The sequence below is a fragment of the Leucoraja erinacea genome, unplaced genomic scaffold (assembly GCF_028641065.1).
Source record: "Leucoraja erinacea ecotype New England unplaced genomic scaffold, Leri_hhj_1 Leri_216S, whole genome shotgun sequence".
Lineage (NCBI taxonomy): Eukaryota > Metazoa > Chordata > Chondrichthyes > Rajiformes > Rajidae > Leucoraja > Leucoraja erinaceus.
In genome coordinates, this window is record NW_026576117.1 from 68,353 (window position 1) to 91,660 (window position 23,308).

General features: G+C 46.0%; 1 protein-coding gene across 3 annotated transcripts; it reads left to right on the top strand.

Moving 5' to 3' along the window:
• Window positions 1–209: 209 nt before the first annotated feature.
• Window positions 210–21,352, top strand: LOC129716353 (zinc-binding protein A33-like). 3 transcript variants are annotated; one of them, XM_055666231.1, is made up of 7 exons: window positions 211–958; window positions 1,050–1,145; window positions 13,122–13,217; window positions 13,556–13,789; window positions 15,735–15,757; window positions 15,853–15,971; window positions 20,769–21,352. In XM_055666231.1, the coding sequence occupies exons 1-7, from the start codon at window positions 548–550 to the stop codon at window positions 21,302–21,304; spliced, it is 1,515 nt and encodes a 504-aa protein (XP_055522206.1). In that variant the 5' UTR covers window positions 211–547; the 3' UTR covers window positions 21,305–21,352. The 3 variants fall into 3 exon arrangements, with proteins under 3 accessions (XP_055522205.1, XP_055522206.1, XP_055522204.1); XM_055666230.1 differs by lacking the exons at window positions 13,122–13,217; window positions 13,556–13,789 and adding an exon at window positions 1,448–1,681 and having other exon boundaries at window positions 210–958; XM_055666229.1 differs by lacking the exons at window positions 211–958; window positions 1,050–1,145 and adding an exon at window positions 12,242–13,029.
• Window positions 21,353–23,308: the final 1,956 nt, after the last annotated feature.

Sequence of the window (23,308 nt, forward strand, 5' to 3'; positions counted from 1 at the left end):
GAGTGAGGGAGAAGCAGTGGCGAGGGAGGCGGGGAGAGGGGCGGGAGAAGGGCGGGGTGAAGGAGGGATAAGCGGTGGCGAGGGAGGCGGGGAGATGGGCGGGAGAAGCGGGGAGAGGGGCGGGGGCGGATGAGTCAGGGGTGGAGGCGATGTGTCAGTGGGGGAAGGAGAGAGATAGGAGGTGAGAAATAGAGTATATGACACAAAGCTGCGTGGCAGTGCGAACTATGAGGAGGATGCTACGAGGATGAAGGGTGACTAGGACAGGTTGGGTGAGTGGGCAGATGCAGTTTAATGTTTAACTGACCCCTCCCTCATGCGAGATTAGTTGGGAGCGGCCAGGACACTGAACACTCAATACTTGCAGCTAAATAACATTAATTCCACGAGACGGCAGCGCGCGCAGTGGAAAACTACCCAATCCATTCACCTCTTGATCCCATGCACTTCAGCCTCCAGTGCTCCAATCAATTACTGCAGGGCGTCAGCAGTTTCAGCGAATGGGAATGCGTTTTCAACCAGTGGGTGGTTAAAATCAAATGTTAAAATGGCTTCGAAAGACCCGGTCGAAAGTTTAACCGAGGACGCAGTTTGTCCCATCTGCATGGATTTCTTCACCGATCCGGTGGCACTGGAGTGTGGGCACAACTTCTGCCGCTCCTGTATCACACAGAGTTGGGACAGGGAGGAGAGAATCTCCTGCCCGGAATGTAGAGAGGAGTTTACAGACCGCACCAACAGCGTGAGTCGGACCTTCGCGAGACTGTCTGAGAAAGCTCGAACACTGAGCGTGAATCGGACAGAGAAGGAAAGTAAACTTCAGTGCGAGGAACATCAGGAAGAACTGAAGCTGTTTTGTGAAACTGACAAGAAGCTGATCTGTGTAATTTGTGCAGCTGGGCGGGAACACAGAGATCACCGCTTCATGCCGGTTAAAGAAGCTGTTGAAACCTACAAGGTAAAAACAAACCGATTTTGATCGCATCATTGTTTAATTCCATCTTTCTAATCTAACACTTTTATTCTCTGATTATCAATCACAATCCCAGGATCAGGTGAAATCTTCCATCCAGTCTCTTACAAAAAAGAAATCAGGGATCCAGCGAACGGAGCAGCAACAGAAACAGAAGATTTCTGGAGTTGTGGTGAGGCTTTTAAGTTTCGATTTCCCGATCTTGTGTAGCTTTGATCCCTGTGATGCCTGTAATAATACAAGTAGTGCTGCTGTCTCCTAGTTCTGGTGAGCGGGTTCGATCCTGACCACGGGTGCTGCCCGTGTGGTTCACGCCTTCTCCTTGTTGTACATACCTCCAGCATTTCTGTCTACCTTAGACAAACTATTGAATTGCCAAAGCAAATAAAACATTTCAGGCCAAATGTCACCGTTACTTCGTGAGCAAACACAATTAGTGACATTATATATTGATCTTCATCTTTTATTTCACAGGAACAGTCACACAACCTTCAATCCAAGATCACATCCCAGTTTGTTAAACTACACCAGGTTCTCACTGAGGAAGAACATCGCGCACTGGCAGATATATGGGAGGAAGAGAAGAAGATTCTAAATATAATGGAGAACAATCTTCGAAAGATTGGAAAACAATTAAAATCCATTCAGGTGGATCTCTTAAAGTTGCAGCAACAGATGGATCAAAAAGACAGTGTTGTGTTTCTGAAGGTGAGGGGTTACACTATAGTTTGGTGAAGTGAAAGTGCAGTCACAAAATGGTGGGTGACATTTCAGAAATAAATGCTGCATTTAACAGTAATTCGGAACTGAGTAAATGTTCCCTCTGTTCCAGCTGTTGTTGTTCCCAAACTAATTGGCCTCCTGCTGAATCTATGGGATCTCAGGAATGTCTGGCCGGAATGTAGAGAGGTGTTTATATTATGCGGAGTTTAGAACAACGACGAGTGATCCTATATCTGATCCCAAGGACCACGAATGGACAGAGGGCAGTGAATATCTGGGAGTCTCCAACCTAGAGACTCTGAGAGGTTTTACATGTTAGACATATTTTAAACCAGAGGAGGATACATTAAAACAAATCGGCTAATTGTAATCGACGGGAATGGGGCAAAGAGGAGGAGTTCAGTCCTGGGCAAGATCAGCCATGGCCACATTGTGGGGATTAACATTGACATCTAGAACGTGATGCACACCAAAGATCTTATAGCAAAGCAAGATGGATTACTCTCACGCAAACGTGATGTACGCTCATGGGCGGATTCCTGGGTGATTATAGGACACATTTTAGCAACCCGACTCCGCCATCTTGTTCCGCTTTCTTGCTCTCGCCTTCTTGCTTCCGGCCAAAGATTGGATCCGCAGCGGGGAGAGAGGGTGGGCGGCCCGGGGCAGCGGGGAGAGAGGGTGCCCCAAGACAATGTTTTTTATTTACAATGTTTCTTATTTAATGTCCCTTGTCTAGTCTGAAATAAAGTTCATTATTGGATTAGAAGAAATATAATTGTGTGTGTCATATACATTTATACAATTTTCATGTATGTGTGTTTATAAACATTTTATTCTTTAACAAGAATCAACAGAATTATGAACTAACAGAATTATGAATCTAACCCTATATCACGCACAAAAAGCCCCCCCTGTCAATCACCCTGCGAGTCGGGTCGGTTCCGGTTACTACAAAATCAACTCAAACACTGCTTGTGAGCCATTTAAAAATAAATGATTTAAAAAACATTAAAAAAGACAATTACCAGAATCAAATTTTATTCTTGACAAGAAGTTTGAACTGACAGATTTATGAATCTGACCCACACAAACTGTTGCCCCGCAACATTGATTATAGTGCGAGTCGGGTCGGGTTAGTTAGGCTCAGGTTGCTAAAATGGGCGTGGAAAAATGCCCATGATCCCCTCCATAGCGTACTACACGTCAGTCCATTGCATTTGGGAGGAGTAGTCTATCTTGCTCTGCTATAAGATCTTTGATGCACACATCAGATTGATCATCTATATCCGGTTCCCATCAGCAGTGGGTGGTCACCTTGAGGGAATTTGCTCTGTTTGTTTTGTCCACCTTGTTTCACCATAGAATGACATCCCATTCTACATCATAGACAGGCCATTTGGCCTATCCTCTCCAGTCAAGATTTCTGCTCCACTCATCATCCCTCCCATCTACTCCCCACACCCGGTAACTATATCCCAAATTCCCTGAGCACTAATGTGTTTACCCCACTGTTAATCCTGGCTAAATTGGACCAGCCAGGACTTCAAAATGGGGTTAAGTTTCAGGGTTTGCTGAGTGATGTGTTCAAATTGGAATTGCTCTCTGGGACTGGCTGCGAGAGATGCCAGGAAGTCTGGAACTTAGATACAATTTGCAAGCAAAGAATGGGAAGCCTTGCAAATCCTGTCAATCTGGTCCTAAATGCATAGAATGGATTGGATGGCTGCAAGCCAGACATATACCTTGTAAATAGCTTGTAAATAATGTTGCTGAGTCTGACTCTGCTAAGTGTTGATTGGATGGGGTGTTGAGCCTTGTCTGAGAGTTCTGTTCATCAGGGTAAATGTTTCCAAGTTGATTCATCTTGAAGTCGGTTGTGAATACAATGTATTGAATTGTTGTATCATTGGGTTAGGGAAATGTCTGTTATGTATGGAGTTAACCGATATTTGTAATTCGGTGATTAAGAGACAACCCCCGTGTGGTTCGGCCCCCCCGAGTTTGCGGGGCATATAAAAATCCCTGGTCACGAGGCTCAGTGCCCATCTTCTGGAAGAGCACTCAGGACCGTGTACCCTTCTGGAGTGCTTCTGTCTGTGAGAGGCCTAGAGGGCTTGAACAGATAGATGCAGGGATCGAACCCACGGTGGGATAGGTACAGTGTGTGATCTGTGCCGTGCTTTGGGTAGAATACAATTAATTGATTCAAGTGCTTGATTCAGTGTTTTTACCGGAACTAGACTGGGGGGAAGATTAGAACCGAGCAATTATCACCGCTTGCATTTAAATTTATCTCTGCTGTTGGCTTCAGTCCCTCCAATGCAAAGTGAGGTCCATGTTCTCGTGACTGCATTCCTTTATGTATTTATTGAATACCACGTTACATTTCAACTTTGATTATTGGTCTTCCCTTCAATTTGAGATATTATTTCATCCCCACACATTTAAATCCACCGATAATATTAGATTTTACTTCGGAGTCACGTGAGTGACTACGTGAAGAAGGCCGTCCAGGCGCATGCGCGTCATATCGTCAGACGCATTGCGCTGTTAGTATGCTTGGGGGGACCTCCTCCAAGCGTTCATTCAATTCAATTCAATTCAATTCAAAGCACTTTATTCGTCCCCGAGGGGCAATTTAAAAAGGCGCATTACAGTAGCTTTTTAAAAAGGGACACAATCAACAAACATAAGCAGCACGCATACTGCCTAATCAACCAGCACACGCATTCCACAGACACACTGCACAATCACACATCAACATTCAACACATAGCAATAGTTTTTAAAATGCTTTCTAAGTGCTTCAATTAAAAAAGTGCATATAGAAGGTTATTTCATTTCATATGTTCATGAGTCAGTGATCAGCATTAAAAAGCTGGACAGCCCTGGGGATGAAGGTTGCCTTCCTCCTCTGTGTCCGGCAACCCGGACAGCGGAGTCTGGGTCCTGAGGGGAGCCACTCAAACTCAGGAAACAGGATGTGAGAGGGGTCCTGAAGAATCCTGCGTGTTAACTTTAAAGACTGTTGGTCGCATAGGGCAGTGAGAGTTCGGACGGGCTGCTCAATTATTTTTGAGCAGACCTTGACCACATTCAACAGGCGGTTTCTGTTTTGCAGGGTGATGGAGTGGAACCAGCTAGTGAAAGAGAAGGTTATTACATTTTCAATGAATGCGTAGTAGAATGTAGTGAGAATGTCTTTGTTAATCCCAAATGACTTCAGCTTCCTGAGTAGGTACTGTCTCTGATGGCACTTTTTAAGGATTTCCTCTATGTTAGAGGAAAACCTTAGCAGGTTGTCGAAGGCTGTTCCCAGGTATTTGTATACCTCCACTATCTCCACTGGCTCCTGCTGGATGATAGTGGTGGCTGCCTCAGCCATCTGTCTCTGTTGGGGGGAAAAAGTCACAATCATGTCCTTGGTTTTGCTTATATTTAGCTCAAGACAAGACTTTTCACACCATACTATAAAGTCCTGCAGGGCTGAGCTGTGATGTTGTGTGTGGCTGGGAAGAAGAGACAGGAGAACTGTGTCATCAGCAAATTTTACGAAGTGGCAGTTTGGCTGGGTGGATCTGCAGTCATCAGTGTAGAGAATGAAGAGAAGTGGGGAGAGGACACAGCCTTGTGGAGAGCCAGTGAAGGTGAAGAGGGTGTCGGACAAGGTGTGGTTCACCAACACCCTCTGTGATCTGTTGGTGAGGAAGTCTATAATCCACAGAGTGAGTTGGTGGTTGAGGTGGAAGCGGGTGATGAGCTTCTCAGCCAAAATATGTGGCTGCATGGTGTTGAATGCTGATGAGAAGTCTACAAACAGAAGTCTGGCTGTGGCCTTGGGGATTTCCAGATGCTTATGGATGGTGTTTAAGATGAATATTTTTGCGTCATCGACACCCCTGCCAGCCTGGTAAGCAAACTGCAATGGATCCATCATCGAGCCAGTTGCCTTGGTGATGTGCTCCTTGATGATCCTCTCCATGGCCTTCATGATCAGGGAGGTGAGAGCCACCGGTCTAAGGTCATTCAGGACCTTGGTGGTGCCCTTCTTTGGGATGGGAATCACTGTTGAGTTTTTCCACATCGCGGGGACTGTGCTGCTGGTCAAAGAGCCCTGGAACAGATGCTGGAACACACCTCCCAGCTGCTCAGCACAGTGCCATAGGGTCCGCCCGCAGATGTTGTCTGACCCTGGAGCTGTGTTCTTTTTAGTCCTTTTGAGGGCTCTCAACACCTCTGATGTGTTGATGTTGAGGCCGGAGTCATCAGGTATGAGTGTGGAGACGATTGATTCTAGCTGGGTGCTATTGTCCTTTTCAAATCTGGTGTAGAAGGAGTTGAGATCATTCGGGAGTGAAGTGAAGCTGCTTCCTGCTACCTGAATGGGCTTGCGGCTGGTAGAGACAGAGTTCACTGCTGCCATGTTCTTGAGGCCCTGCCAAGCCGCACGGAGGTTCCCTTTTCCAAAGGTCTGCTCCACTTTGTTCTTATATTTCAGCTTGGCAATTTTTATGGCCCGCTTGACCTCTCTGTTTACCTTCTTCTTCTCAGCTTCAGAACCGGTAAAAAATGTTCTCTTTTTCTTATTCAGTATGTTTTTCAGATCTTTAGTCACCCAGGGTTTATTGTTAGGGAAGATTGTGACTTTCTTGGAGGGGATAATATTGTCTACACAGAAAGTGATGTATGCTGAGACTATATCCGCTTGCTCACTGATGTTGGTGGAGGAGGATGTGAGGGTATTCCAGTCTGTGATTTCAAAACACCCTTGAAGCCTGTCAATACTGTCCGGTGTCCACTGTTTGATGTCCTTGATGACTTTCTCTGTTCTCTTTACCACAGGTGTGTAGGCAGGAACGAGCAGTATGCTGCTGTGGTCAGCAGAACCTAGGGGAGGGAGGGAGACGGCTCTGTAGGCGTCTGGGACTGACCCATAGCATTTGTCCAGTGTTTTCCCTAGACGGGTGGTGCAGTTGACATACTGGTAAAATCCTTTAAGTGACTTGTCAATTGAACAGTGATTGAAGTCACCCATGATGAATTTAGGGGCATCCGGAGATATCAGTTCGAGTCTGTCGAGCATATTTCTTATATGTTCCGTAGCAGTGGATGCATTTGCTCTGGGGTGGATATAAACCAGAATGAAAAACAGTTGTGGGAATTCCCTGGGAAGGTAGAAGGGACGCAGGGAGACAGCCAAGAGTTCAATGTCAGGGTTGCACAGTTCTTCTCTGACAACAACTGTTTTGCACCAGCGTGGATTGATGTAGAGGCAGACACCACCGCCATGGTGCTTGCCAGTCAGTTCAGTGTCACGGTCTAACCTTACAGGAGACCCGAAGCCATCTATGTGCATGCTGTCACTGTTGTCACTCCCAGTCAGCCATGTTTCAGTGAAAGCAAGAATGGAAGCAGTCCGGTATTCATACATGTGAAAAACGTTAGCTTGCAGTTCATCAGTCTTGTTACGCAATGAGCGCACATTAGCAAGGATCACTGAGGGAAGTGCACGGTGCTTACTTTCTCCTCGCCTAAGTCTTGCTTTAATTCCACCCTTCTTCTTCCTCCCCCGTCTCGTTACCTTCTTTCTATTGTTGTGCAGGGTGCCTGTCCGGTCGGTTGGGAGTTTACATTGTAGCTCCTCCGGCAACTTGTCTATGGCAGGGGCTTGGTGAGAGTGTAATTGCAGCTGAAGTAAAAAGTCCCTGCAGTAAGTAATCCGTTGGTTATCCGGAAGAGTATATCCATATGATGCAGTGGGCAGATAATCCAAGACGAACAGTAGAAGCATAAGAGTCCATAGTGACCATGTGAAGTCCATACTTTGGAGCAGTGAACGCAATAAGCTAGCTGGCTAATTAACGTTAGCTCGTTGGTCCGGTGTGTGTGTGTGTGAGGTAGTGGCAGCGCCCGCACAAACACACCACGAAAGTACTGAACTATACGGCAGCAATTAACCAATCGACACCCGATGTACTTAAAACAAAAACAAACACTCTCGCACTCGTCCTTTTCCCCAGTGTGTACTCTCGTACTTAAAACAAAAACAAACACTCTCGCAACTCACGTAACGTAATGTAACAAAGAGACAAACATTCAAAGCTACTCTCTGCACCGACCGGTCGACCGCACGAGCAGTGACCCGGATGTTGAGTAAAGAAAACCTGAAAGTAAGTATTTTAACTTTCACATTCAGGCTGCTTTTCTCCGGGGACTGCGTGCAGAGACAGGCAAGTTCAAAAATTAAGGAGAAAGGTGGGAAGAATACGGGAAAACGCACTGCAGTAAGCACTCGCGATGAAAGGGTGGCTGAAAGTAGCGGGCGTCCCAGTGAAAATTCGGTAGAGAAACAGAGTACTTTAATACCGGGAGAAAAAATCCCGTTGAAACTCCCTCTGGGAGCAAAGCCAAAATGAAAATAAATCGGCTGATAGACTCGGATGTGTGAGAACCAGAGAGGAACAGAATCTCTCAACAGGAATTCTTCGTGGGTAAAATGATTTATAAAGGCAAACTCCAGAAGGAGAAAAAACGCGGGCTCAAAGAGCAACCGCATGGAACACCCAGAAGAGGTTCTGGGAAACGTTGGCCCAGATTTGAGCCAGCGACCGAAATGCCTGATGATAAATATGAATATATGGGCTGACCTGACAGGGAGGCAGCACCAGAAATGTCTGAAAGACAATACATGCGTTGTTCTACTGGAGACCCAGAATATGGAGCAGCATCCAAAATTGGGCTGCCAATATACAGCTCAATGGAAGAGCTTGATGTATCCCAAAGAGGGACAAACAAGCGTTGGCCCATAATAATAGAGCCATCGCATGAAATACCTGATGATGAACCAGGTGAACCCCACTATGAGGAGGAATATCCAGAATAGTCTGAAAATGAACCAGTTGATGACCAGAACCCAATGCAAAAAAGAAAAATGCCAGGGCTGTGCCAAAAGTTCTATAGTACCAGACACAAGGGACAACCTCTTTCAGAGGAAATAGCAGAACGTATAAATGACCTGTTTTCCCATCAATCAGAGGATACAACAATGGATGAAGTTATCAATAAATATGAAATCTCGCAAAACTGTGTTCTGCTAGGAGTGCCATCTGTTAACAAAAAAGCGTGGAAGTATATGGGCATTGCAGTAAGAGCTCAAGAAATTAGATTACAGCGGTTATTAAGATTGATTTGGTCAAATATTACGGCATTTGCCAAAGATCTGGAATAAGGGGATGTGAATATGGCATAACAGGATGTAACTGGAATGATATGTAATGCACATTTTGAAATAAACTGTATTCGTAAAACTGCGATAAGACCTACCATACATCCTAAATTTGCAGGGCTCTGTAAACCATTTAATATACAATTGCCAAATTTACTCTTTGTAGATGAGCTTGCCAAAGAACTAAAGGTTCTCAGCGAAAACTCAAAAACCCTCGGGAATCTGAAACCACCGATGTTTCGCACCACAGCTAGAAGGCAATATCCATACCGAAGGTGAACTGGTGATGGAACATGTCGCTCGTACTCACATACAAGATATGGACATACAACCCCAGGACGTGGAGGACATGGTATTCCCACAAGGGGCAAGGTACAAAAAGTGACACCAGTATACTCTGGCTCTGGTTCTGAAAGAAACATATCAGATGTATCCTATTTACAAGTTTAGGGTAGGTTACAATTCTTTTTAAAATAATGGAAACTAATAACATCTGATTCATATATACTGTGCAGTATTATGGGGTTTAGAATTGAATTTCACCAGAATGAAAATCCCCCTACACAACAACTCCAAAAATAATATATTCCTTCTCCAAAGAGGAGATGAGAAGAATTCAAATAGAAATTTAGATTTTGAGTAATAGAGGGGTAATAGAGAAAACAACTTATCAAAACCATCAATTTGTATCTAGTATTTTCTCTAGAACAAAAAAGGATGTGGTACTAGAATCATTTTGGACCTCACGAGTCTCAACTCCTTTGTTCAGTATAAGCATTTCAAAATGGAGACTTTTACTAAAACTTTGCAATTAATTTCAACATAATGCTACATGGCCAGCATAGATCTCCATGATGCATATTATTCTGTTGCGGTGCATGTGCAACACCGCAGATATTTGAAATGTGTCTGGATGTCTCAGATTTGACAGTTTCGAGCATTACCAAATGGGCTGACATCAGCCCCCAGATTGTTTACAAAACTGCTGAAGCCAATTTTAGCATTGCTAAGAGCTCAAGGCCATTTGATAATGGCTTATTTGGATGACATTTTAATTTTGGCAGATACAGAAGCCATGGCAACAGCTTCAGTTTTAAAAGTAAAACTCACATTTAAAATAATGGGATTTGTCATTCACTGTGAGAATTCCAGACAGATACCTAATAAAATAATTGATTACTTGGGGTTCACTATTAATTCACATCACATGACAGTGACCTTACCCAAGGAAAATAAGCTGCTATTGATTGAAGGTTGTAAAGAACTGATTGCAGGTAAACAACCATCAATTAGAAAGTGGCTAGTTTGCTGGGCAAGTTAATTGCCTCATTCCCAGTTGTCCAGCTGGGGCCACTCCACTATCAGCAATTGCAGAGAGCAAAAATTGCAGCATTAAAAAGACATGCTGGACATTTTGATAGACCAATGCAATTACCGAGAACAACAATTGAGGATATAGAATGGTGGATTAAAAATGTGAATTGTTCCTACAGGAAAATAATGATTGAATCACCAGCTACCATTTTACAAACAGATGCAAGTGCACTGGGATGTCAACTCAAGCTGTGGAGGTAGATGGAATGCAGAGGAAGAACCTTTGTTCGAGACACATGGCATTAATTATCTTGAATTACTTGGTGTATTGCATGGCTTGAAAGCTCTTTGCCGGAAGGTACAACATTTGCATGTACAAGTTCAGATTGACAACACTACGGCAGTAGCATATATCAATCATATGGGTGGAGTCAAGTCAGAAGCATGTGACAGATTGGCAAACAGGATTTGGCACTGGTGCATTGAGAAAGATATTTGGCTTTCTGCAGTTTACCTCCCAGGTAAATTCAACATAATTTCAGATACCAGATCAAGAAATTTCAATGACAATACAGAATGGATGTTAAATCGTGACGTTTTCTGAAAAACAGTTACAAAATTTGGGAAACCTGAAATTGACTTGTTTGCATCCAGATTGAATCACCAGTTACCTCAATATTTTTCTTGGGAGCCAGATCCAGGTGCGACAGGGGTAGATGCGTTTAAGCTAAATTGGGGTGTAATATTTTTGTATGCATGTCCTCCCTTTTGCCTGATCAGTAGGTGTCTACAGAAGATCCAACAAGATTATGCCTCAGGATTGTTGGTGGTTCCAGACTGGCCCACACAAACATGGTATCCATTGGTGTTAAAAATGGTGACTGAACCCATTATGCATTTATTTAGACAAGAAAACCTACTTGCGCACCCTGTAACTGGCGAATTTCATCCTTTACATGATCGTATTGATTTGTTGATTTGCAGATTGTAAAGAGACCATATGTTGGAAGAGGACTATCAGATCGCTCTATGGATGTAATTACAGGATCGTGGAGGTATGGTACCCAGAAGCAGTACATTTCTTATATTAAGAAATGAGAACAGTTTTGTTCAACACAAAATATTTCTTACGAAACTGCAGACACTTCAGATGTTGTAGAATTTGTGTCAAAATTACATTTTGATGATAACTTAAGCTATAGTGCGATCAATACAGCAAGGAGTGCTTTGTCGGCATACTTATCGAAACCATCCGAACGTGAAGTTCTAGGATCACACCCTTTGATTTGCAGATACATGAAGGGCATCTTTAATGCTAAACTTCCCAGACCGAGATATACGGAAATCTGGAATGTGAGGGATGCACTATCACTACTTGGGGACTGGGATCACATCTCAAATTTGTCGCTAGACAAAATCACGATGGAAGTAGTCATGTTAATAGCTTTGGTCTCAGCTCAAAGAGTACAAACATTACACGTTAAGGATAGACAGAATGGGAATGAAATCAGAGGAAATTACATTCTATGTCTATGACCTGCTAAAACAGAGCAGACCAGGAGTTTCGGGATGAAAATTGTTTTTTTCAGCATATCCTTCAGATCAAAGACTTTGTGTAGTTACATAGTTAAAATACTACATTGAAACAACCAAACATCAGGGAGGTGTAGAATCTGCATTATTCATCAGCCATAAAAAGCCGCACACAAATGTGACAACACAAACAATTTCAAGATGGCTGAATAAACTGCTATTGGATGTATCAATTGTCCCTAGCGGGAGAGAAGTGGGGAGAGGGGCGGGAGAAGCGGGAAGATGGGAGGGAGAAGCGGGAAGAGTGACGGGGAGAGGTGGCGAGGGAGGCGGAGAGAGTGACGGGGAGAGGTGGCGAGGGAGGCGGGGAGGGGGACGGAGAGAGGTGGCGAGGGGGGCGGGGCGAGGGGCGGGGCGGATGAATCAGGGGTGGAGGCGATGTGTCAGTGGGGAAAGGGGAGAGGGAGAGGTAGGAGGTGAAAAAAGGGAGGAGATGACACAAAGCTGGGTGGCAGTGCGAACTGTGAGGAGGATGCTACGAGGATGAAGGGTGACTAGGACAGGTTGGGTGAGTGGGCAGATGCAGTTTAATGTTTAACTGACCCCTCCCTCATGTGAGATTAGTTGGGAGCGGCCAGGACACTGAACACTCAACACTTGCAGCCAAATAACATTCATTCCACGAGACGGCAGCGTGCGCAGTGGAAAACTACCCAATCCATTCACCTCTTGATCCCATGCACTTCAGCCTCCGGCGCTCCAATCAATTACTGCAGGGCGTCAGCAGTTTCAGCGAATGGGAATGCGTTTTGAACCAGGAAGTGGATGGTTAAAATCAAATGTTAAAAATGGCTTCGAAAGACAGGTTCAAGAGTTTAACCGAGGAGGCAGTTTGTCCCATCTGCCTGGATTTCTTCACCGATCCCGTGGCACTGGAGTGTGGGCACAACTTCTGCCGCTCCTGTATCACACAGAGTTGGGACAGGGAGGAGAGAAACCCCTGCCCGGAGTGTAGAGAGGAGTTTACAGACTGCACCCTCAGGGTGAGTTGGGCCTTGGCGAGACTGTCTGAGAACGCTCGAACACTGAGCCTAAATCGGATAGAGAAGGAAAGTAAACTTCAGTGCGAGGAACATCAGGAAGAACTGAAGCTGTTTTGTGAAACAGACAAGAAGCTGATCTGTGTGATTTGTGCAGCTGGGCGGGAACACAGAGATCACCGCTTCATGCCGGTTAAAGAAGCTGTTGAAACCTACAAGGTAACAGCAAACCGATTTTGATCGCATAATTGTTTAATTCCATGTTTATAATCAAACACTTATTTTACACTGATTTTCAATCACAATCCCAGGATCAGGTGAAATCTTCCATCCAGTCTCTTACAAAAAAGCAATCAGGGATCCAGCGAATGGAGCAGCAACAGAAACAGAAGATTTCTGGAGTTCTGGTGAGGCTTTTAAGTTTCGATTTCCTGATCTTGTGTAGATTTGATCCCTGTGATGCGTGTAATAATAGGGCAGCGCAGTGACACAAGTAGTGCTGCTGTCTCCTAGTTCTGGTGAGCGGGTTCGATCCTGACCTCGGGTGCTGCCCGTGTGGTTCACGCCTTCTCCCTGGTCAAGCATCACCCGCTGAGTTCCTTCCTCCAGCATTTTTGTCTACATTAGACAAACTATTGAATTGCCAAAGCAAATAAAAACATGCACAGGCCAAACGTCACCGTTAAAGTCGTGAGGAAACACAACCAGTGACATTATATATTGATCTTCACCTTTTATTTCACAGGAACAGTCACACAACCTTCAGTCCAAGATCACATCCCAGTATGCTGAACTGCACCAGATTCTCACTGAGAAAGAGCAACGCACACTGGCAGATATACGGGAGGAAGAGAAGAAGATTTTGAATACAATGGAGAAAAATCTTCAAAAGATTCAAGAGAATTTAAGTTCCATTCAGGAGGAACTCGTAAAGTTGCAGCAACAGATGGATCGAAAAGACTGTGTTGTGTTTCTGAAGGTGAGGGGTTACACTATAGTTTGGTGAAGTGAAAGTGCAGTCATAAAATGGTGGGTGACATTTCAGAAATAAATGCTGCATTTATCAGTAACTCGGAACTGAGTAAATGTTCCCTCTGTTCCAGCTGTTGTTGTTCAGAAACTAATTGGCCTCCCGCTGAATCTATGGGATCTCAGGAATGTCTGGCAGGAATGTAGAGAGGTGTTTATATTATGCGGAGTTTAGAACAACGACGGGTGATCCTATATCTGATCCCAAGGACCACGAATGGACAGAGGGCAGTGAATATCTGGGAGTCTCCAACCTAGAGACTCAGAGAGGTTTTACATGTTAGACATATTTTAAACCAGAAGAGGATACATTAAAAAAATCGGGTAATTGTAATCGACGGGAATGGGGCAAAGAGGAGGAGTTCAGTCCTGGGCAAGATCAGCCATGGCCACATTGTGGGGATTAACATTGAAATCTAGAACGTGGTGCACACATCAGATTGATCATCTATATCTGGTTCCCATCAGCAGTGGGTTGTCACCTTGAGGGAATTTGCTCTGTTTGTTTTGTCCACCTTGTTTCACCATAGAATGACATCCCATTCTGCATCATAGACAGGCCATTTGGCCCATCCTATCCAATCAAGATTTCTGCTCCACTCATCATCCCTCCCATCTACTCCCCACACCCGGTAACAATACCCCAAATTCCATGAGCCCTAATGTGTTTACCCCACTGTTACCCCTGGCTAAATTGGACCAGCCAGGACTTCAAAATGGGGTTAAGTTTCAGGGTTTGCTGGGAGATTTGGTCAAATTGGAATTGCTCTCTGGGTCAGGCTGCGAGAGATGCCAGGAAGTCTGGAACTTAGATACAATTTGCAAGCAAAGAATGGGAAGCCTTGCAAATCCTGTCAATCTGGTCCTAAATGCATAGAATGGATTGGATGGCTGCAAACCAGAAATATACCTTGTAAATAGCTTGTAAACAATGTTGCAGAGTTTGACTCTGCTAAGTGTTGATTGGATGTGGTGTGGAGCCTTGTCTGAGAGTTCTGTTCATCAGGGTAAATGTTTCCAAGTTGATTCATCTTGAAGTCGGTTGTGAATACAATGTATTGAATTGTTGTATCATTGGGTTAGGGAAATGCCTGTTATGTATGGGGTTAATCGATATTTGTAATTCGGTGATTAAGAGACAACCCCCATGTTGTTCGTCCTTCGAGTTCGGGGGACAGATACAAGTCCCTGGTCACGAGGCTCAGGACCAGGTACCGTTCTGGAGTACCTCTGTCTGTGCGAGGCCTAGAGGGCTTGAACAGATAGACGCAGGGATCGAAACCACGGTGAGATATGTACAGTGTGTGATCTGTGACGTGCTTTTGGTAGAATACAATTAATTGATTCAAGTGCTTGATTCAGTGCTTTTACTGAAACTAGACTGGGGTGAAGCTTAGAACCGAGCAATTATCACCGCTTGCATTTAAATTTATCTCTGCTGTTGGCTTCAGTCCCTCCAATGCAAGTGAGGTCCATGTTCTCATGACTGCATTCCTTTAGGTATTTATTGAAGACCACGTTACATTTCAGCTTTGATTATTGGTCTCCCCTTCGATTTAAGATATGATTTCATCCCCACACATTTAAATCCACCGATAATATTATTTTCCCTCTCATCATTCCTGTAATCTTTTACAGATGAAATCCCATGACCTGCCCAGTCTTTTCATTAAGTTCCATCCTCTCAGTTATGGCATCATTATCATGAACATTCCCTGTGCTTTCCCCCATCGTTCTACATCTCTGCGGCAATATTCACTTTCCCTCTACATGACAGTGGTGATAAGAGTTGCGAAACGGGAATTATCAGAGGGTTGTAGAAATTTGGTGAAATTCCATCTGTCAGGATGAGGACAGTTCATCAAATCAATTGAGATTTGTTTTATTTCTTTCAGGAGGAAGCTGGTCGCAAGCGAAGGTAGGACACTGTCTTGACGGAAACAGTGTAATATTGTGGAACACCTTAAAACATTTCTAATGCTCAGTTTATAACCAGCTGTTCAATATTTGCAGGGTTCGTGATGTAGCCAAACCACTGTCGGTGGTAGATGAAGCCTTGTCGATTGAAAAGTTTAATTGCCCTGTTTCGTTCAACACGGCATTCAAAGAAACATCTGATTACTTCAAGCAAGGTAAATCTTGTACCTTCACTATTATTCTTGTTTCTGATATCTTTAAGCAATACCTAGATGCAAACATTAATAGTATTGTGGGCTGATGGGAAATTGGAGATACCACTAAACCCATCATCTAGGAAGCATCACAGCGTCAGACGTTCATACTCCTGCTTTGGATGAAATACTGTGGCTGTTAACCCTATCTGTGCACCTTATATAGATCTTATACACATCTATAAAACACCCCGATGGGCTCCAAAGACAAATGGCCCTGCCTGTCCAACGTCCCCTTATAACCCAGCCATTCAGACCTGATGAAATTATCAAGAAAGGAAAAAGGAGGAGGAGCCCGAAGGCTGGGGGTTGGGAGGAGGCAGCAGTGGGACTGAGGAAGCGGAGGAGATAGCAAGGACTAACAAAGTTGGGAGAATTCGATGTTCATGCCCCCAGGATGCAGACTCCCCAAGCGGAATATGAGGTGCTGTTCCTCCAATTTCCGGTACTGCTCGCTGTGGCCATGGAGGAGACCCAGCGCAGAAAGGTCGGAGACGGAGTGGGAGGGGGAGTTGAAGTGCTGAGCCATCGGGAGGTCAGCTTGGTTATTGCGGACCGAGCGGAGGTGTTCGGCGAAACGATCACCCAACCTCCGCTTTGTCTCACCGATATAGATCTGCTGACATCTAGAGCAGCGGATGCAATAGATGAGGTTGGAGGAGATGCAGGTAAACCTCTGTCGCACCTGGAACGACTGCTTGGGTCCTTGAACGGAGTTGAGGGGGGAGGTAAAGGGACAAGTGTTGCATCTATTGCGGTTGCAAGGGAAAGTGCCCGGGGAGGGGGTGGACCGAGAGGGAAGGGAAGAATTGACAAGGGAGTTCAGGAGGGAGCGGTCTTTGCGGAAGGCAGATATGGGGGGAGATCGGAAGATGTGGCGAGTGGTGGGGTCACGTTGGAGGTGGCGAAACTGACTGACGGAGGATTACTTTTTGTATGTGACGGCTGGTGGGGTGAAAGGTGAGGACTAGGGGGACTCTGCCCTTGTTGCGAGTGCGGGGGATGGGGAGATAGAGCAGTGTTGCGGGGTATGGAAGAGAACCTGGTGCGAGCCTCCTCTATGGTAGAGGAGGGGAACCCCCGTTCCCTGAATAATGAGGATATTTCAGATGTCCTGGTGTGGAACGCCTCATCCTTGGAGCAGATGCGGCGTAGATGGAGGAATTGGGAGTAGGGGATGGAGTCCTTACAGAAAACAGGGTGGGAAGAAGTGTAGTCCAGATAGCCATGGGAGTCAGTTGGTTTATAGTGGATGTCGGTCAGAAGTCTATCACCTGCAACGGAGATAGTGAGGTCAAGGAATGTTAGGGAAGTGTCGCGATTTAATATGTATTTCATATCCTAACCTATGGAAGCATGAGTGACAAACACAATCTTCACCACACTGCCTGTCACCGTTTCATCTTCCATGGCACTGTGTACTTGCAGCCCGAGATCTCTCAGTTCTATAAAGTTCCCCGTTTACTGTGTATGTCCTGCCCTGGTTTGTCTCAGCAAAGTGCATCACCTCACTTTTACATGAATAAATCCCACCTGCCGTTCCTCAGCCCATTGGCCCAGTTCACAGGGTTCCCATTTACTCTCAGATAACCTTCTTCACTCTCCACAATGTCACCAATTTTAGTTACATCTGCAAACTGACAAACCGTGCAACCTACATACACATCCAAGGTACACAAAAAAAGCTGGAGAAACTCAGCGGGTGCAGCAGCATCTATGGAGCGAAGGAAATAGGCAACGTTTCGGGCCGAAACCCTTCTTCAGACTGATCGGGGGCGGCGGTGGGCGGGGACAAGAAAGGAAAAAGGAGGAGGAGCCCGAAGGCTGGGGGATGGGAGGAGACAGCAGGGGGACTGAGGAAGGGGAGGAGACAGCAAGGACTAACAAAATTGGGAGAATTCGATGTTCATGCCCCCAGGATGCAGACTCCCCAAACGGAATATGAGGTGCTGTTCCTCCAATTTCCGGTGCTGCTCGCTGTGGCCAAAGAGGGGACCCAGGACAGAGAGGTCGGAGACGGAGTGCAGGGGGAGTTGAAGTGCTGAGCCACCGGGAGGTCAGCTTGGTTATTGCGGACCGAGCGAAGGTGTTCGGCGAAACGATCACCCAACCTCCGCTTGGTCTCACCGATATAGATCTGCTGACATCTAGAGCAGCGGACGCAATAGATGAGGTTGGAAGAGATGCAGGTGAACCTCTGTCGCACCTGGAACGATTGCTTGGGTCCTTGAACGGAGTCGAGGGGGGAGGTAAAGGGACAAGTGTTGCATATCTTGCGGTTGCAAGGGAAAGTGCCCGGGGAGGGGGTGGTACGAGAGGGAAGGGAAGAATTGACAAGGGAGTTATGGAGGGAGCGGTCTTTGCGGAAGGCAGATATGGGGGGAGATGGGAAGATGTGGCGAGTGGTGGGGTCACGTTGGAGGTGGCGAAACTGACGGAGGATTACTTTTTGTATGTGACGGCTGGTGGGGTGAAAGGTGAGGACTAGGGGGACTCGGCCCTTGTTGCGAGTGGGGGGATGGGGAGAGAGAGCAGTGTTGCGGGGTATGGAAGAGACTCTGGTGCGAGCCTCATTTATGGTGGAGGAGGGGAACCCCCGTTCCCTGAATAATGAGGACATTCCAGATGTCCTGGTGTGGAACGCCTCATCCGTGGAGCAGATGCGGCGTAGACGGAGGAATTGGGAGTAGGGGATGGAGTCCTTACAGGAAGCAGGGTGGGAAGAAGTGTAGTCCAGATAGCCATGGGAGTCAGTGGGTTTATAGTGTATGTCGGTCAGAAGTCTATCACCTCCAATGGAGATAGTGAGGTCAAGGAATAGAAGGGAAGTGTCGGAAATGGTCCAGGTGTATTTGAGTGCCGGATGGAAGTTAGTGGTGAAGTGGATGAAGTCAGTCAGTTGTGTGTGGGTGCAGGAGGTGGCACCAAAGCAGTCGTCGATGTAGCGGAGGTAGAGGTCGGGGATGGGGCCCTGGTAGGTATTGAACAAGGATTGCTCGACGTACCGACAAATAGGCAGGCATAGCTGGGGCCCATGCGTGTGCCCACCTCCTGCACCCGCACACAATTGACTGACTTCATCCACTTCACCACTAACTTCCATCCGGCACTCAAATACACCTGGACCATTTCCGACACTTCCCTACCATTCCTTGACCTCACTATCTCCATTGCAGATGATGATTTCTGACCGACATACACTATAAACCCACTGACTCCCATGGCTGATATCAGTAAACCACAAAGTTCTTACAGGGCTCAGTGGGCTGGATGCGGGGAGGATGTTTCCCCTGTCTGTGGGATCTGGAGAACGGGCACCCTCTCCGAATGTGGGCTGCAACATGTAGGACAGAGATAAAGAGACGGTACTGCACGTAGAGACTGGGGAACCTTTGGAATTCCCTGCACATGTGGCTGTGGTGATTCAGTCATTCAGTGCTCTTGGAGCTGAGGGCCATGGTTGTACATTACAGCATCAGGCCCTTCGGCCCATCACATCCATGTTCACCTATTTCCCAGCTTTACTAATCGATTTGCCCACATTACATTGGGATTCTTCTGCACCTCACCTTGTGCCTCAAATATAATGATTAGATCTCACCACCGCCTCCTCTAGCATGATGCAGATATCACCCACTCTCAGTGTAAAGAAAACTTACTAATCAGATCCACTTTAAAATGCCTTGCTCTCAAGATAAACCTGCACTCTTGATTTGATATCCATGCTGCAGCACCGATCTCTGCTGCACTCCACCAGTCACAGACCTCCAAGCAGAAAACTCATCCTTCTACCGCTACCTTCTACCTCCAACCACCAAGCCAATTGTGGTTCAATTTCACCAGCTCGCCTTGGATCCCACCTGCCTTCACTTTCTGGACCAGCCTTACATGTGGACCATTGTCAAGTCCGTCAGTGAAGTACATGTATTGGTTCACAATGAGATCAGTGTGTTCTTGGTTGTACACACCCATCAAATCCACCCGTGAATCCCCTCTCTTTCAGCGACCCTACAACCACAAGTTCCCACCCATTCTGTCCAACACCCGATCATTCAACCTTCCTTCCATGGTCCAAGCCACACCTCGCTCTCTCTCACCCACCACTCAAAGAAACAGGGGCAGGTCATCTGGCCCCTCATGTCTCCCCCCATTCACTATAGGGTGATTTCACGAAAGGTCACAGCATCATAGATCCTCACCCACGTAACCGCAAAATCCAACTGGGGTACAAACGTCACTTCCAGTACATGTTATTGATGCTGAAAACGCGAACTTTCAAACCTGTTAAAAACCGCGAAAACGGCCCATTTTTGAGCTGTAAATAACTATGATCCAGTGACCTTTCGTGAAATCACCCTATGATTATGGCGACCATCCCACACCTCTACCTCCTCTTTAACAACCTCAAACTACCACTCACCTCAATATCCTCATGCTCCGATCTGCCTCCATATATGAATAGCCCGGTTCATTTCTCCATCCCCAACACAATCTCGCAATCCTCCTCACTCTCCGCACTCGTCCTCCCCGTCCACCCACCCCCACGTCACACAATTCCCCTCTCCTTCCCTGGATAAAACCTCTGGGAAAGATGTCTGTTGTCCACCGGATGTGGTTGGGGTGAAACCCCAGGCAAGGTGTCAGTTGTCGCCCGCCTGTGCCTGAGGCCGAGCGGCTTCTCCCCCGGTCCCGGGGCTGCGCTGCCCGAGTCTCCCCACGACCCCCGGGGACTCTCTGATTCTCTGCTTCTCCCCCCAGTCTCAGTCACCCTGGATGTGGAAACAGCGCATCCGTGGCTCGAAGTGTCTGAGGATCGGAAGAGGGTGAGATGGACCAGGACCCAGAGGAGTCTCCCTGACACCGGGAAGAGGTTTACATACTGGGAATGTGTGCTGGGATCGGAGGGATTCACATCGGGGAGACATTACTGGGAGGTGGAGGTGGCGGAGAGTCGGTTCTGGAGTCTGGGAGTCGCCGCAGAGTCTGTGGAGAGGAAGAGAGGGGTCACACTGACCCCGGAGACTGGAGTCTGGAGCATCGGATGGTGGCTGGGTGACAGGTTTGATGCATTCACCTCCCCTCCATCCCGTCTCCCCGCCCGTCCCATCCCCCGGACGCTGGGAGTTTATCTCAATTACGAGTCCGGGACAGTTTCATTTTACGACGCGGACACCAAGTCCCATCTCTACACCTTCACTGGGAATAAATTCACGGAGAAACTTTATCCTTTCTTCTGGACTTGGGATAGAAACAACTGGCTGAGAATCTGCTCCGGTTCCGCTCCGGGTGTGTAAAATAAAATGTAAATGTGGGAGTTGAAATAAACAGCCACTGAAATCAGATCTGTCTGTCTGTCTGTCTGTCGAGCCGTTCATTTTAACGCATTAACCGCGTCCGGCAACAGAACAGAAATTACCTTTGTGAAAATATAAAGATTGAAACAATCTCCCTTCCCGCGGGTTCAGCAGCAGCCGCGGGCGGCGGGTCCTAAGCTCCGGGGTCCCACGGGTCCTAAAGTCCCCCCCCCCCCCCCCCCAGTAACAACGCGACACAAGCGGTGTGGTGCGGGATTTAACAGCGGCGTAAAGGCGAGTTTGGGGATAGGTGGAGATAGAAGGGCGGAATAACATCGGAAGTGGTCAAGATTTTACTTTTGATATAGATATAAACTAAAATGTATTTACAAATAAGATCCGACATAATATTTATAGCGGATAGATGGATAGAGGTGTGTTAGAAATTGGTATATATGCGGGAGATTGAATTGAGTTACGCGAAGTGCCTGTAGGATGATGTTAGTGTGCGGAGATTGTTGGTCGGTGTAGACTTGGTGGACCGAGGGGCTCGTTTCCACTCTGTGTCATCAAATTAAACAAATTGCGAGCAATTTCGCAAAGTGCAAAGTGAGTAACTCAGCTGGTTTCCCCCAAGAATGATACCCAAAGCGTTGAGTTACTCCAGCACTTTGTATCCACAAGTACATCCACTTCCTCCCGAATGAGGAAGTTCAAACAGGCTGCCACCTGGCGTCACCTCGTCCGTTACTCAATTCTCCAACACATTGCACAACACCGGATCATGCAAACTATTCCGAGAATCATTTCACCCCATAATTTTGCTGGAGCTACTATAGAAAACATAGAAAAATAGGTGCAGGAGTAGGCCATTCGGCCCTTCAAGCCTGCACCGCCATTCAATATGATTATGGCTGATCATCCAACTCAGTATCCCATCCCTGCCTTCTCTCCATACCCCCTGATCCCTTTAGCCACAAGGGCCATATCTAACTCCCTCTTAAATATAGGCAATGAACTGGCCTCAACTACCTTCTGTGGCAGAGAAATCCACAGATTCACCACTCTCTGTGTAAAAAATGATTTTCTCATCTCGGCCCTAAAAGACTTCCCTCTTATCCTTAAACTGTGACCCCTAGTTCTGGAATCCCCCAACATCGGGAATAATCTTCCTGCATCTAGCCTGTCCAACCCCTTAAGAATTTTATAAGTTTCTATCACATCCCCTCAATCTTCTAAATTCTAGCGTGTACAAGCCGAGTCTATTCAGTCTTTCTTCATATGAAAGTCCTGCCATGCCAGGAATCACTGGTGAACCTTCTCAGTACTCCTTCTATGGCAAGAATGTCTTTCCTCAGATTGGGAGACCAAAACTGTAAGCGCGCATTTGTTTTTTGTATACAATGGAAGGCAGCCCTGAACTAACCGAGTTTCAAAATAATCTATTTAATTACTGGTTAACAACGGGAAAGAAACATACTTAAATTCTGGACGCCACTAAACCAACAAGAAATATGTGGCGTTCAAATATACTCGAAACATTACACCTGGAAAATATGAGACTCCTTCTTGCCGGCAAATCAGACCACTTCCAAAAGACGTGGTCTGCATTTATCGACTTACTACAGGTATAAGGTGCAACAGTACTCTGAAAATAAATGGTTTCAGGATCTGGTAAGGGGGGATGAAAAATACGAAGTTGGTATATCCCTTACTCCCCTGTCTTCTTAATAGAGTTTTTGTTACATTTTCTCTTTTGTCTTTTCTACGGCCTTTTTCTTAACTTTTTTCTCTAACTCTTCGCGTAATGGGTCTTTTTTCTTGATCACTTTTTCACACAATCACGACTCTTTCTCACTTTCTTTACTTTTTTCTCTTTTGAAAGCTTAAAAAATGAAGTGGTACAAGAAATGTAATAAGTTATATTTGGCTTGTATTAATGTAATGTACTTTACTTCTAAAAAAATTAAAAATAAAAATAATAATAATAATTTTACTGCAGCA